This window comes from Pelodiscus sinensis, chromosome 20 (assembly GCF_052426305.1).
Source record: "Pelodiscus sinensis isolate ZL-2025 chromosome 20, ASM5242630v1, whole genome shotgun sequence".
Classification (NCBI taxonomy): Eukaryota; Metazoa; Chordata; order Testudines; family Trionychidae; genus Pelodiscus; species Pelodiscus sinensis.
Window position 1 is genome coordinate 16,085,460 of NC_143071.1, and position 15,182 is coordinate 16,100,641.

General features: G+C 43.3%; 1 protein-coding gene across 3 annotated transcripts in view; it reads right to left on the minus strand.

The window, feature by feature from the left end:
* ABCC3 (ATP binding cassette subfamily C member 3) overlaps nt 1–15,182 on the minus strand; it is a 101,352-nt gene that overhangs the window by 31,885 nt on the left and 54,285 nt on the right. For all 3 annotated transcript variants that reach the window (XM_089771883.1, XM_089771881.1, XM_089771882.1), the window contains exons 8-15: nt 14,612–14,830; nt 9,756–9,933; nt 9,057–9,218; nt 5,598–5,694; nt 2,977–3,176; nt 1,660–1,806; nt 1,193–1,280; nt 30–96 (exon numbers count right to left, since the gene is read on the minus strand). In XM_089771883.1, the coding sequence (XP_089628009.1) occupies nt 30–96; nt 1,193–1,280; nt 1,660–1,806; nt 2,977–3,176; nt 5,598–5,694; nt 9,057–9,218; nt 9,756–9,933; nt 14,612–14,830 (1,158 nt within the window). The remainder of the gene's footprint in view (nt 1–29; nt 97–1,192; nt 1,281–1,659; nt 1,807–2,976; nt 3,177–5,597; nt 5,695–9,056; nt 9,219–9,755; nt 9,934–14,611; nt 14,831–15,182) is intronic.

Here is a 15,182-nt window from a genome sequence, read left to right on the forward strand (position 1 = left end):
TGTGCTGTAACTGTATAAAGAAATCTTACTTTTTCAGACATGGCTTGAGTTCCTTTGCCCAGCTGAATGTCCCATTTGTTACACTGATGGCGCAGCCTGTCCAAAGAACACAAGAGTGTTGTACATAACAGTGCTGAATGAGGCCTTTCTACTGAGTGGGGAGAACAGTTGGAAGCATTTATTTACACAAGATCAGGGGTATGTTTGTGTTGATTCCTAGTCCCTCGGCACGGGAAGTTACATTGCTCAGTCAGAAGGCAACACTGTTCAAAGTGAGTGAAATCACAGAACTGTAGAATGGAGACATGAGAATGCTGTTTATCTCCCAGACCAGCAGGACTGGTCTCTTAGAGCAGCGTATCAAGTGAATTGCTCAGTACAGTTTTCAACATCCCTTTGCGATAATGACATCACATCACGCAAGGAACTATTCCATAGTCAGTAAAAGACTAACAGGGAGGTCGATGGACAAGCTTAGGCCTGCCTGCCTCTGAACGGCACTATATTGCTGACCTAACAAGTTAGCAATCCATCAGGCTTTATTCACCTTCTTGTGCAATGGTGGGTGGGTAATAGTAATCACATGAGGAGCTGCATTGCATCTCCTGCCCCTTTCCTCCGGTTTAGTGTCTTGACGACAAAAGAAGCTTTTAAATCAAAGAACAACAGGGGTACATTACAAGAGAACACATTGTGAATCTGTGAGATCTGACTGATTTCCCACTGACTCAGGGCCCTGTGCCTCTGGCAGTGACCAACACCCTAGGCTGCAGTAGAAAGTGACCCCTGCAAAAAACCCTCGATATCATCCCTATGCATTTATGCAAGGATAAACATGGCCCTGCCTGACTCCTGATGATCAGCTGATGCCCCAAAGAATGATACGCTGGTAGAATCTATTCCATTTCAAATACAGACTCACATACAGAGCATTTCAAAGGAACAGCTCATGACTCAAGAGTACAGCCAGAAACTTTGGTAGTTTCCATATCGCAACAAAGGCAACCAAGTGTTTCCCTGGAAAGGACTTCCTTTCTGAATTCACTGGAATTATTACTAATTGATTCTTTTGTAATCCAACTAGCCTAAAAATAAATATGAAAAATGTGGGGGTTGCTGTGCACTCTCCCATTCCACACCCACCCAGAAACACACATACCCACCCCCATCATCCACCCTATCTTCTCTTTACCTGGAGTAATCACCTTGGTTTCCACACAATTTGGATCAAGTTCATCATGACTCAGGAACTGCTGAATTCTCTTCAGAGAAACACTCGTCTAACAAAAAAGAGAGGCATTATTTCATAAACTTTAAAATGAGAAACCATTCCCCTTCCTGTAGGAAGGGAAGCAGGCTCATGATTTTACTGTGTGGAGTTCATGAACCATGACTCATTCTTTCCCTGTGATGGACTATCCCAAATGTATCTGAGCGATGTAATTTTTGAGATAAAGTATGTTTAAGTGAAGCAAAAAACTCACACAAGATGCCAAACAACATAGGCTTGCTCACATGCAATCAGGTGGCTAATAGTGTGGTGTTAATAAAAGAGCATTAAAAAGAGTATAGGGGAGACCCCAAATTGTCGTATTTCACAGACCAGTTTGAAATTAAGAGATATCATTGTATTTTGCATCTGAACAAGACCTTCCTTACCTGGGCAAGGTTGCTAATGACCTGTGGAAGCATGTTGAGTGGAAACCTTAGGATATTAAACAAGGAGAGGGAGACAAAGGCTTTCTCTGCATCCAAGATATTGCGTTCATCCACACTGACATATACTGCAAATGTGGTCAGCGCAACCTGAAAGCCAGAAAAGCATGTTAGATTACAAAAAAAAAAACCCCTCCTGATTGGCCTAACTGGTAGGAGAGAGAGAAAAGCACTGAAGTCAGAACTGGACAAATTCACTATTGCTTTTCATCTCTTCATATATTAAATTCCAGTGTGCTTTTAAAAGATAAGTCAACACTAATGATTACAAAAGTTTACAGAACAAGACTATTTGCTGATTACTAATGATTATATTTAATTGAAAGTTGAGATTTAAAGGCTTTTGTGAGTGCATGCAAGTTTAAGGCATATTTATTAGGGTGTGGTTTGTGTTCTGAGGTTTAAATTTCCTTTAAAAATTAAAGTCCAAATAAAATAAGTAAGTTCATAAAATGAGGTTGAAATCTATAAAAATATGTAGATTAACTCTGTGTTAACCACCTCTCCCCCTCGATTTTTGATGCACAACTTTTTTCAAGATTTTGACTTTTGGTCTTGATTTGGACTGGGAACATTTTTGGAATCTCAAAATTTCCACAGAATGGGAAAGCTATTTTCTGCCCAGCTTTAGCTGTGAGACTTAACTGGAAAATACTTTGAGACTTAATGACTAGTGTCACAGAACAGTAAAGTATTGCATTGTTCTAAAGCATATGTGGGTACGTCTAGACTGCAAGTTTCTTTCGAAGGAGAACATCCACACCTCAATACCGGATCGATCTGCTTTTTCGAAAGAGAGCGTCCAGACTGCAAGGACGGTCTCTTGAAAGAAAGCCCTGATTGCTATTCACAGAATGACCACCAGGGCACCTGTGCTTTTTTCGATTGCCTCTTCTTTCGAAAAACATCTCTGTTCTGCATCCACGCATGCCTTTTTTTCAAAAGAGCTTTTTCGAAAAAGGTGTTCTTCCTTGTAATTTGAGGTTTACCAATGTTGAAAAAAACCCTGCATTCTTTTGATTTAATTTCAAAAGAATGTGATTGCAGCTTGGACACGGGTGACGTTTTTTCGAAAAGAGGGCAGTTTTTTTGAAAAAACAATGTAGTCTAGACATACCCTGTATATTTTTAAATAGTCACATTTATTCCAATATCTATTTGATATGTAGACAGTATATTTAAAAGCTTTGCATTTCACCTTCTATTTTGTGCCCCAATAGCTTCCATGCCTATTGTGTAAGCAAAACAAATGGCGTTTACCAGAAATGGTGCGCTGATCCATGCAAAGGTGGACAAAGAATTTAAATATGCTGCTTTCTTCAGAACATGGAGCTCATTCTTTCGTATCTCCAGCACTTTCTCTTCAAAGGATGGTTCCCATGCATAAAGCTTCAGTACTTTTATGCCACTTAGAATCTCATTCATCAGTTTAATGCGGGAATCTTTATAACGCATCTGTTCTACCTAAATTGTTTAGAAAAAACATAGTTTTTGTAACAATATTTTTAGGCTGACACAGACGGCAGACAGTGTATCACATACATTATTGGAAGTACAAGTGCATTCTAATCCATGTTGCTGTACAGGTTTAAAATTTTCAAAAGTGTCTTTCAGTGGGACTTAAGCACTTTTGAAAATGCCACCCTAGTGCTTTCTTTTCTTTATTTAGATTTTCACAGATCTACAATTTAAGAAGTGCCCATTTAAAAGGTCTGGGTGCCCTTCATTTCTTTAAAATACACTGATAAATAAACAGTCTCCTCTCAATTATCCCCAGGATAAAATGTGTATAAAATAAAAAATGAAACGCAACATCTCCCTTGCCTGGAATCCACAAAGACTGCTGCTCAGTCCTAATCACCTCTTTATAGGTCAAGGGAGAAAAGAAGTGCTAATATTTATTAGGCAGCGATTAACTGGCAGATCTGTTGGCTATCCCAAGATTTTGTGGAATGCAACTATGTTGTTCTGCTATGAAAGCTGCAGCTATTGTCACTATTTATATTTGCTTTTCAATCCCAACACTATTTAACCTCAGGGGTTGGGCTCTTTACTTTAAAAAAATACTCTAGTCACCAAGTCCTTATTTCGAAATCACAAGGGGAGCATCCACACTACTAAGCCCATTACTTCAAAATAACAACTCCTGCTTTCCACAAGGGATAACACTTATTTCAAAATAATTACTTCAAAATACCGATAGCAGCAGTGGAGCATTTACACTATTTCGAAATAACTACTCCCCAGAGTCATTCAAAGTAATTACTCCCCAGTGCTTCCTGGGGCTTTAAGGCGAGGTAGCGCATCCACATTAAGGGAACCTGCCTCGGACTAATTTCGAGGCTTGTCTGTGGTGCAGACACGCTATTTTGAAATAGTTATTTGGGGAGTTATTATTTTGAAATAAGTTATTTTGAAATAATTTCCTAGTGCAGACATGCCCTAAGAGATTACAATAGCCCATTACTCAGCATAGTCTCTTAGCTAGATTTTTCCAGCTACAAGGCAAATGACTTCATTGCATTAGCATTGCACTATGCGTAGAGTGTGGATGACTAAGGAGATTGCTAATGGAATAAAGGTTCTTTTCATCTAACAGTCAGCAGTTCAAATTCGGCCAGGCTTGACACCGTTGAAAGACATCACCATCTGTTGACAATGTCCTGTAAGACATGAGTCAGCAATTTTGGTTTCTACAATAGAAGATGGAAGTCCATAGCACAAACACACTGACATACTGTCCTTTTTCTAGGCACACATAGTAGAGGCAACCACGTGAATGGGCATGGGGAAGAGGGAATTACCCTCTTGTCCCAGAAGAGGTCCCCATCAGACTAACGACAGCTTGGAAGGGCACTGAAATCTTTAGCTTGAACAATGCAAGCCTTCAATTTTCTTGCTTGCACTAGGGAAGGCCTGGGAGGAGAATTGGCTACAATATTTAAACTATAAAGGCAATCTCTATCAGTATTAAAATCATAAGCACTAACTAAAATGAAACTTGTTTTAGCTCATGAATGGTAAGAGATGAGATTCTGTGGATAGCATGTCATGATTTTATCTGGGCTCAGCCTGACTCTCAGCCTGTATGTCACTAAGAAGAGCTCCTACATTTGCTCTTATGTACCCAAAATAAACAAAGTTATAGCTTAATCTGCTGGATACATTTGTCCTTCTTGTGGCCCTGATCCTACAGAGGGATCTATGTTGGAGACCTGACTCATTAATTACTTGCCCAAGTGTTCTTCAAGGCCCCTTTCATTTAATCTATGGCTTTGATCCAAAGTCTGAAGGGATTTTCTCAAGCAGCTGAGACTTGGAACACAATTTTGGTTGTCTTTTTAAAATAATATGTGGCGCAGGAAGACTTATTAAAAAGGAGAAAGCGTTGTCTTTATGTTTCAACGACTTCTTTTAAAATACTCCCCACAGTGCTTGCAACTCAAGAACACAATAGCATTGAAAATGTAATTAAAAAATGATCCATCCAACCTCAATAGTCAAGCCTAGAGAAATATAAAAGAGGGGCCAAGCAACATCAAGGGAGAAAAAGTAATATCTGATTTTAAAGTTTCATAACATTGAATCACTGAATTATGTGTAGTAACACAGGGAAGGAATGTTTAAAAAGCGGAGTGGTATTTTCAAGCATTCAGTGGTGGCCTCATGTTGGTCCTATTCAAATCAATAGTGAAACTCCCTTTATTGGGAGCAACAGAGTTAAGCAAACACTGGCTACTTGAAAAGTCCCATTCATGATTCTTTTGACTGACAGCATCTCACCCAGCTTACACAAACAAATTACACTTGCAACTCAATAGGCACTAACACAACGGTAATTCCTTCCACCACTTGAGTTATGGACTATCCTTCACTTGCACCTACCTGGAATGCTCTGGTTTTTATAGCAATTGCAGCATTCAATGGGATGAGTAAGACCATCACTGCAACCCCCGCCAATACAGAAGGCCCTAAAGTCTTGATAGGAAAAAAGAAAGGTTAAGTTGCTGCTCTCCATGAAATGAGGCTGTCTCATTGAATGAAGCTGGACTGTGTAAAAGGGAAGGCTTTGCTTCACATACTAGATATGACAGTGTGAATTTCCACTTCCCACGGAAGTGTTCTGACACTATGTCCCCATTTCTTGTTATAGAAAGTCTAGATCCCAGTATTGATCTGGGGCCACCAGTACTATAGTAGTACTGAGAGCGCCTGCAATTAGCTGTGAAATTGCTCTTGGTGGAAAGGGAATGTAGCGGGGAATAATGCAAACGGTGCATCTTAATAGATGTAGAAAACACCCCCACAAACTTCATAAAAAAGCAAAATATGGCTCATGGTTGGAAAGATGCCAAATATTTACATGCAGAGAATGGAGAATCTAGAGGGAAGGAACTTCCCCTGGTGTGTCTCTGATATGGGGTACTGTAAATTGACAAAACCCCCAATCACCCTGATTATCAATACCTGAGGGAAGGTATTGTCAGCCTGAGTCCCAGAACCTGCATCTGTATTTGGCCATAAAATGCTATGAAGTCACCAGTGGCTCGTTATGCCGCTATGTACCCTGTAAAGGACAGGAGTGCTGACCAGCACACAGTGACTAAGAGGTTAAGTTCAGCTACCTAGCAAAGGTGTTGGCCAGGGGGCTGAGAGAGCCAATGGAGATAGAGGGTTGAAATTGGAATTGGTATAGGTTCCCTGCTTGCTTTCCTTGTGTGGGAGAGAGAAACCAGGACTCGAGACACACAGAATGATTTAAACCCAAGGAGGACTATCATGCCCCATGGAATTCAGGAAATGGGAGTGAACTGAGAAAGAGAAAATTAGAAGTAAGCAACAGGGAAATGTGAATCCAGGGTAATTTTTCTTTATTTTGTGGTTTGGCTTGAACTGCTTTGTGTGATTCTATGCCTCTCCATCCCACTTACTACCATCTAAGCATTGTGCTGAAACTTTTTTCTGTTTTTTTAATTTTTCCTTAGTTGTTCTGTAACATCTAGCAACCAAGGATGATAAACTTTGATAAAGCTTTTGTTTTGTAATAAAAATCAACTTTTAAAGGTGAGTATTTGATTCTTGTGTCCTGGAAGATCTGTCTGTGTGTATCTGCAGGCCTCTGACAGAGGAATCAGCTACCAGAGGCTGCAGCTTGTCTTTCTCTTTTCTTTTTCAAGCTCGTTTAGGGCAAAAGAGCTTGGGGCACTCCAGGAGTGATTTCAAGTGTTCGCTCCTGGCTTTTAGAGATCAAAAAGCACTTGATGGTGGCAGCAATTCCGCAAAAATCTGTGTACTGTGACTCGGGGGGAAAGTTGTTGATAACCAGTGTCTATAGAGGCAAGGTTTTGAGTGCTTTGTGGGCTCCCCATCTTCTGCAGTCTGAGTGCTAGAGTGAGGAACAACCCTGGCATACTGCTGTAAAATAATCTGTGTTTTGGGGTAAGAAAGAGAACCCTTCTGAAGGGTATAACAACTTAAAATCCACATATCCAGGGCACAATTATTCAATCAAATGAACGAAAAACAAATTTCTTTCGGAGTTGACATCTGCATGTACTCTGTGCTGCTCAAATTACACATAACCAAGCGTCACAAAACATCTGCTCTCCACACCCTGCACTAGTGCAGAACCCTCACTCAGAGTATGTCTACACTTGCCCCCTACTTCGAAGTAGGGAGGCAAATGAAGCATACCGAAGTTGCAGATCTAGCCCAGGATTTAAATATCCCCCACTAGATTTGTATGTTCCTGGCCGGTCGCCATTTTAGAAATTCACTAGCCCGGAGTAACTGCCCGGGTCTACATATGGCAGTGAAATGGGAGTCCGATTTAAAGCCCCTAATTTGAATTATCTGGTAAACCTCATTGCAGGAGGAATATCAGCTAATTCGAGTTAGGGCTTTAAATCGGACTCCCGTTTCACTGCTGCGTATAGACGCGGGCAGTTACTCCGGGCTAGTGAATTTCTAAAATGGCGACCAGCCAGGAACATGCAAATCAAGCACGGGATATTTAAATCCCGGGCTTGATTTGCAACTTCGGTATGCTTCATTTGCCTCCCTACTTCAAAGTAGGGGGCAAGTGTAGACATACCCTCATTCAGTTTTACATGGGCAGGGGATGTTGCATTAGACATGAGGCATTGTTTTGTGGGTATAGCACAGAACTGGGATTCAGGAGTCCTTGATTGTATTCTGCTTCAAACTTCCCCTATCAATCAGTCAATCACTTAATTGTTCTATGCCTCAGCTTCCCCATCTGTAAAGCTGAATTAATAATCCTTCTGTTTCCCTATCCCTTATCTGCCTTGTAACTTTAGAATGCAACCCTGTGTTTTTGCAGCACGTGGCACAAGGGTACTGGTCTCATATGGGGCTTTCGGTTTGGAGCCACTGTCTTACAAATAAAAAACATTCAATTGGCATTAAAGAAACATTTCAAGTGGATGGAAGTCAATGCTTTATATGAGTAGTGGACAAGCTGCAGCCCACTGGGGTTGCATTTGTGGCCCACAAGACATTTTGTTTACTGTTGCTTACATGCAGGGTTGTCAGAGTCCACTGGTTTCCCTCCACATAGGTTCTTTTCTTACCCGTATTACTAAAGTGACACACATGTCAAGTAAGGGCACGTGAAGTGAAGTGCATGCTGATTGCACACATTGACCATGAGAGCTGTGCATTCCTGCATACAATCAAAGCACTGCTACAGTTCAATTGGCGCCATTCCCTCCCCCCACAAATTCTAGCACACAAGCACAGTTAGCTAACTACTCTTTTCCCAGCGGGCCGTCTTGATTATGACAATTTTGTAACCCCCTGAGATGGAGGCCCACTCACATGGCCCACTCAATAACTTAGGTTGCCCATTGCTGCTTTATACACACGTAGGGTTAGCTAGCTGAAATGGATGCAACGTCACTCAAGTAAATGGTGTGGTATTTATACTAGGTGGAATTTGGTCCATAATGAGCGTTTTGTATGTTTCCTTATGAAGCAGAATATATACTGTCTACTGTAGGAAAGAGGTACAGATTTCATTTCCTCAGGTTATGTTTTTACCATGTCTATTCAGCCCTCACTCATACATACAAAGTCATTTGCATCAGCTGATAGAAACTCTGATGAACCAGAGGCCATATATGAAAATCACAGTATGTGGCAGTAACTAAGAGATTAATTAATTGGGTAAATTTAATTTGGTAGAATGGTATCAACCCTTCTATACCAAAACAAGAGAAAATGAGGGGAGGTTTCTGAAAGTATTGGAGAATTCAATGAACAAAACAGTCTGCTTCTCACTGAGATAAAAGGGCTGACAAATGGGATGGTTTCCGTACCTGCCAGAGGAAGTATAACGCTAGACAAATCTGAAGTGGTGCCGACCATAACATGTTCAGGAAAGTCATCAAATCCATGAACCGCTGGGCATCCACAGACATCAAGTTGACAATTTCTCCAACAGTAGAGGAGCGCTTTGCTGAGTTTGTGATGACCAAGGACTGAAAAGTGAGAGACCCTGATGACTATCAATCTTGGACACATGCAGAAAAATGTAGATAATAAATCCTCAGGCACTAGGAAAACCAGACACCTTGCTAAGCAGATACATCCCCAGTAGGAATAGAGCATGAAGTCATCCCTGAGTCATCTTTAATTCATCTGGAGAATAAAATTTCATAAGACACATTTTGCTTTTGAGCGCCTCCATCTTAATTAGTACATGATGCCTCTTTAATTACTGTCTGAGACAGGTGCAGCCTTAGTTTATTATAACTTTTTATTTGAATATTTAAATAAAACCAATATGTGATGGTGCCATGTTTGGTGATCAACAACACACCCACTCTCAGCTGCGACTTTCTGGAAGTACTTTCAGAAGGCATTTTAGAAAAATGAGCAATCATTGTATATTCCAGGCAGCTGATCCCCATAATCATAGGCCTGTTTTCTTATTGTCGAATGGCTAAAATCACTCCTATGTGGCTATATAAATATATATATAAATGCGATGACTGATTACATGCTTCCAGTATTACCTTTCTGTAAATCATCCCAGTGATGCCAGTTCTCAGCCTCATCCCAGTAACAAAGCAGTACTGGAAATGTTGGTGGAGTATTATGGTTTGCAGCAGAGCAGCGAAAAACATCATAGCTGCAATGGAAAATCCCCACCAGGACGGGGCATCTTTATTCTTAATAAAGCCAATTAATACACTGTTTTTAAGAAAAGTTGGAAGAAGAAAAACAAAACAAGGAGAGAGATTAATGGGACATAATGCAATACACAGCTTCTCTTATCCATGGCAGGCTGCTGCATATGCCCTTCACGCACAAATGACAAAAAATTCTCCTGGTTACAAGCAGACCCACCAATAGGGGGCGGGGGGGAAGAGGGAGAGCAGGACTAGGGTTACCAAACAGCACCACTGCAGCAGCCGAAGCCCTGAGCCCTTTAAATCACCACCAGAGCCCCATGTGGCACACTGCAGAGCTCCAGGCAATGTGCTCCAGACAGTGCCAGAAGGGTGCGGTCTGCCTTCGCCCTGCCCCTTCTGCTGAGACCCCGCCCCTTCTGGGAGTACAGAACCAGGCCCCCCCACACCTTGCCCAAAGGCCCAGTGAGGTTGTCAGCACCCCTGCTTACAAACTAGGGTATGGCTTTATTCAAATAACATTACCAAGATACAACTCCTCCCAAGAGCGCCCCCTTGTGTCAGGTTAAGGCATTACAAGGAGAGACATATCACTAATGCGCCCACTGGTGGTCACTTCCACAGCCCAACAGCAAGTCTCCATCTAGGCCTTGGGTGGCCTGGCATGCTCGAAGTTTCATAACCTCAGAAGGGGACGGAAGTCCCATTCAGTGGTTACCACCATCATCCCAAAACAAACCCGGCTTCCGGCTTCCATGAGCTAATTGTGCTGTTCCTCACTGCTTCTTCTCAGAGTTCTCTGAATGCATCCCATCCACAGAGACCCCCAGCAATCTCCCCATTTCTTCCAAGTCTCATCTCTGGGCCTTCCCATTCAAGAGTCTATTTCACTTATTGTGACTCCCTCTCTGATGGAGAGCTCTGGTTCCCTTGACCTTCTCTCTCCAGCTGAGCAACCTCAGCCTGCTTATAAATGCCAAGAACCTAATGGAGCCCCAGTTAACTCGGTCTCTTTGGCAGAAGGCCGTTGTTCAATTGCCCCACAGGTCTGGTGCTTGTCTCCATTTTTTTTCTTCCCTTTCTCCAACAGGTGATGGGCGGCAGGGGTGGGAAAGAATTCCATCACAGCAGGACATTGTCAAATCATCACCAAATCCTCACCTGCTTCAAACTCCTTGACCACCAGTGCGTAGGGATGGCTTTTTCTATGAGGAAATAGGCTCCAAACCCCATTCTCCTAAATATATTCATAACCATCTGACGTTGGCATCTATCTTCTAGCTAAATTAGTGGAGATGCCATTAAACTAGCCATTTATCTTCATTAATAACCCTGGAATTCTGCTACACTCAACTGCTTTCTCAGTGAGGCCTCCATGGTAAAATTCTAGAAAATATCAAGGAATGCACAATAACTCCAGTAACAGCATTTCAGGTTACTAGCCATGTAAAGTGGATCTTGTTGCAAAAGCATGAGGCCACAGGTAACCTTTCCTTTGGCCCCAAATCCACTTTCCACTGTGCAACCCCAGGCAGTATCAGCAGACTGATACACACTAGATGGAGAGCTTTGTGAAGGATCTTCTTAACAGACGAAGCATTTGACCTAGTAATCTATTTTTAGAAATTCAAAACTATTGTTTTCCACACAAAAACTTATCAGACAGCCCTACTTTTTCCAGCTGCTAGACAGGACTAGATTAAAACAGGGACTTTAGGAGCTACAATCTGGGGCCTTAAGCTGAAGGGCACCCCACAAAAAAGATCTATAGGATGCTAAAAGTCCAGCAGCACAGCAGGGCTCAGGCAGGCTGCCTGAATGTTATGGCCCTACGCTGCTCCCAGATGCAGGTGGCTACTGGCAAGTCCTTGGGTACACTGGCAGGGGTGGATGGTGGAGGCAGCTCCAGGCACCACCATTTCCCTGGACTGGACTGGAACTGCGAATGTCAACTTGCAGTGAGCAGAGAAATTCCATATGTTGCCCTTGCCAGCAGGTGCTGCTTCTGCAGCTCCCACTGGCCAGGAATTGCAGCCAATGGGAGTTGCAGGCAGCCCTTGGAGCTACCTGCAACTGCCCCTCATCCTAGCTGCAGCCAAAGACATGCCAGCAACTTTCAGGAGTGGCACAGGGCCAAGGCAATCAAGGAGCCTGCCTTAGCCCTACTGTGCCATCAAACAGGAGCTGCCTGAGGTAAGAGCCTGGAACCCTGATCTGGCTCTGAGCACCACCCCTCCGGACCTTAACTCCCACCCAGACCTCACACCAGCACCCCAATCTCCTGCCCTGAGCCCTGTCCTGCACCCCAAAACCCTCAGCCCCACCCCAGAGTCCACATCCCTAATCGGAGCCCTGACCCACTCCCACACCTCAACCCTTTGCCCCAGCATGGAGCCCCCTCTTGCACTCTGAACCCTTCATCTCCCCCCCTCCAAGATCCTAGGGGAAGCCCCAAGCCTTCCCCCCCATGTGTTTATTTTGTTTTAAATAAGGAAAAAAGACTTGTATACAGGAGCCCCACAAAATCTAATAGCCCAGTTCCCGTAGGAGAGAGTTACTTTGTCCCTTCTGCCAGAAATACATTTCCCGAGGCTGTTCACAGGAATTTAGATGCTTATTAAGAACACGCTGAAATGTGCTTCCAGAAATCACCAATAAGGACATTACATTTGTCTGTGAATTAATGCAAGTTTGAGATGCCCCCAGGCTACAATGTCATTTAACCCACTTCCCCCCCAAAAGCCTGCTAGCACTCTCCTCTTTTCCCTGAGGCTTCGAAAGGAGATATATTGTAAACTACAGAATGCAGATATGCTGGGTTGGATCCTCCTCTTTGTAACACATTCTTGTGAGTTATACAAAGCATTCACACTTCAGCAGGACTGCAGAAGTCAACGCCATAGAAAGCATTATTTTAAAAGGAGATTTTATACCACAGGACCGAGTCTTTTCCCACCCCTCTCCCTACATACATTTACTGCCTTCATCCATTCTCCCCTATTCTTTCTATAAGCATTTAAAAACATCTGTGCATCTTTTAAAGAGAGAGAGAGAGAGAGAAAGTGATTGCTTGATGGAATGCAACTGTTATTCCCTGGACCTCCAATATTTCTATTGCTACATTTTGCGTAATTAACAAGCTGGTGGGTGCTGTGCCACGTGAATAAATCGACATAGAAAGAGAAGTGAAATACCGCTTTACAAAAATGCACAGGGCTTTTATGGCTTGGGTTGGCACAGCAGCTCTCCCAGGGAGATAAAAAGCAAAGTATTTTTATGAGACTTTTTCCATGGGCAAGAGAAGGCGGGAAAGGTACTATTGACTCTGCTTCTCACTTTCAACAGGACCTTCCTTCTTTTTCCAATCATTTCCTTATACTGGAAAATGTACTGGCCTCACATTCTCACTATTGCAACACCTTTGAGAAGATGCCAGGCCTTGGCACTGACCAGAGTAACTACACATAAGGAAGGAACTCCCAAACCTGTGCCAGCCAAAAGCTACACTAGCAACCTGCCAGGTGTCTAAGGGCCACACCTAATCTGTATGCAATGAGGTATGTTACAGCTGCCCTCATCATTGATTTAGGCATCAGACATGCAGAGACTACTGATCCCAGCATACAATGCTCTGCCTTTGGTCTCCGAGTCCTGGCTGCAGATATTCCTCACAAGTAAAGAATAAACTACTTTAGGCTGCCACTTAGAATGCAATGTCATTTTTTAACCCCAGGCTGCCCTTTGGCTATGCCTAATGTAGGGGTCTTTCATTTGTAGGTGTCCTAGTCAGGCCTGTTTGATTTTCCTCTTAGCACAAAAGGAAGAACAGCCACTTTTTTGCCATTTCACTATGAAAGCTATAGGGTTTGCGCACTAGGGATGAAAAATCCCATTTAATTAATTAACTGCTTAAATATTAATTGGTTAACCAGTTAAACGTAAACAGGGAAATGCAGGGCCAGAGAGACCTCTTCGCCATGATGCACCAGCCTTGGCCCATCACGGCCAGGGACTGCTCTTGATGGGCTGGAATGCCCCTGCCCACAGCACACCCAGGCAGGGCGCACCCCAAATGGGGACTGCTCTAGGTCGGCTGGAATGCCTCTCCAAAGGCGGGTAGGGGGTTGCTCCAGCCCACACTGGTTAACTGTAACCGGTAAGCATCATCCACCAAGGGTGATGCTTACCTGTTAACCATTCACATCCCTATTGTGCATATGTGACGTAGTGGGGGTACTTGCTGGGCTGTGGTGACCTCTGCTGTCTGGAGCAAGACCCATCAGGGAAAACCTTATTATGCAAAGGTACCATACCGGTTGAACCAGCCTACCCCCCATGGGGAGAAACAAAGGGAGGTGGAATGCTGCCCTGGCTGGGGGCAGGGCTGGGAGAGGTAGAGTTAGTTCCTGTCTGGAAAGCAGGGGAGAAGGAGCTGGGGAGGGGGGCTGGGACTCCCCTATCTCAAGGGGAGCACTGAGGCCTCTTAGCCCCAGTTCCTGTAACCAGATTACATCTGTGCTATGCTGTATCCTGGAGGAGCAATAAACCACCCTCAATTCCACTGGCTGGTGGAGTCTGTTTGTGCCATTTCGGGGTGCAGGAGACGGGGGACCCCCAACGCGCCGTCACAGCATACAACACCATGTGGGAAAATTAATGCACTTTAAGATGCATGCCCATCTCTGCAGCTAAGAATTCATGAGGACTGCGGGTAAAAATGACTTTTAGGAGAAACCAACCTTAACAACTGAGGGTTGACAAACGAAAGCAGATCTTGGATCAGCTTATAGAAAGAGCCCATCAAGAAATATGGGCCAAAGGTTCTTAGCAATGCTTTCAAGAAGGAAGGCTCTGTATTCTGCTTCTTATCCCGGATCAGACATTCTGCCTCCTCAGGGCCATCACCAACATGGTTCAGCACATGGTTAGATGCCTTCATGTATGCCACTTCTTCTTTCCTAGGAGTACGAAACAAATGATTACAGCGAGAACTCAGGAGCACGATGGCAACCATACAACCTGGCAGACAGAGCCCCAAACTAGGATGCAGGTGAACTGGGTTCTATTCCTAGCTCTGCTACTAGCCTGCTGGGTAACCTTGTGCAAGTTACCTCACACAGTTGTGCTTCAGTTTCCCCATTTGTAAAAAAAAGTGACCAATGATAGTCCTTTTGTAAAACACAGAGCTATTGATGAAAAGTGTGATACATTTATTATTATAATTGTACTGGGGACTCGGTGTGATTTTCAGAAGCACCTCAGAGAGTCAGATTTCCAACACTCCCCTGCCTGTCAATGAAATTTGGGTGC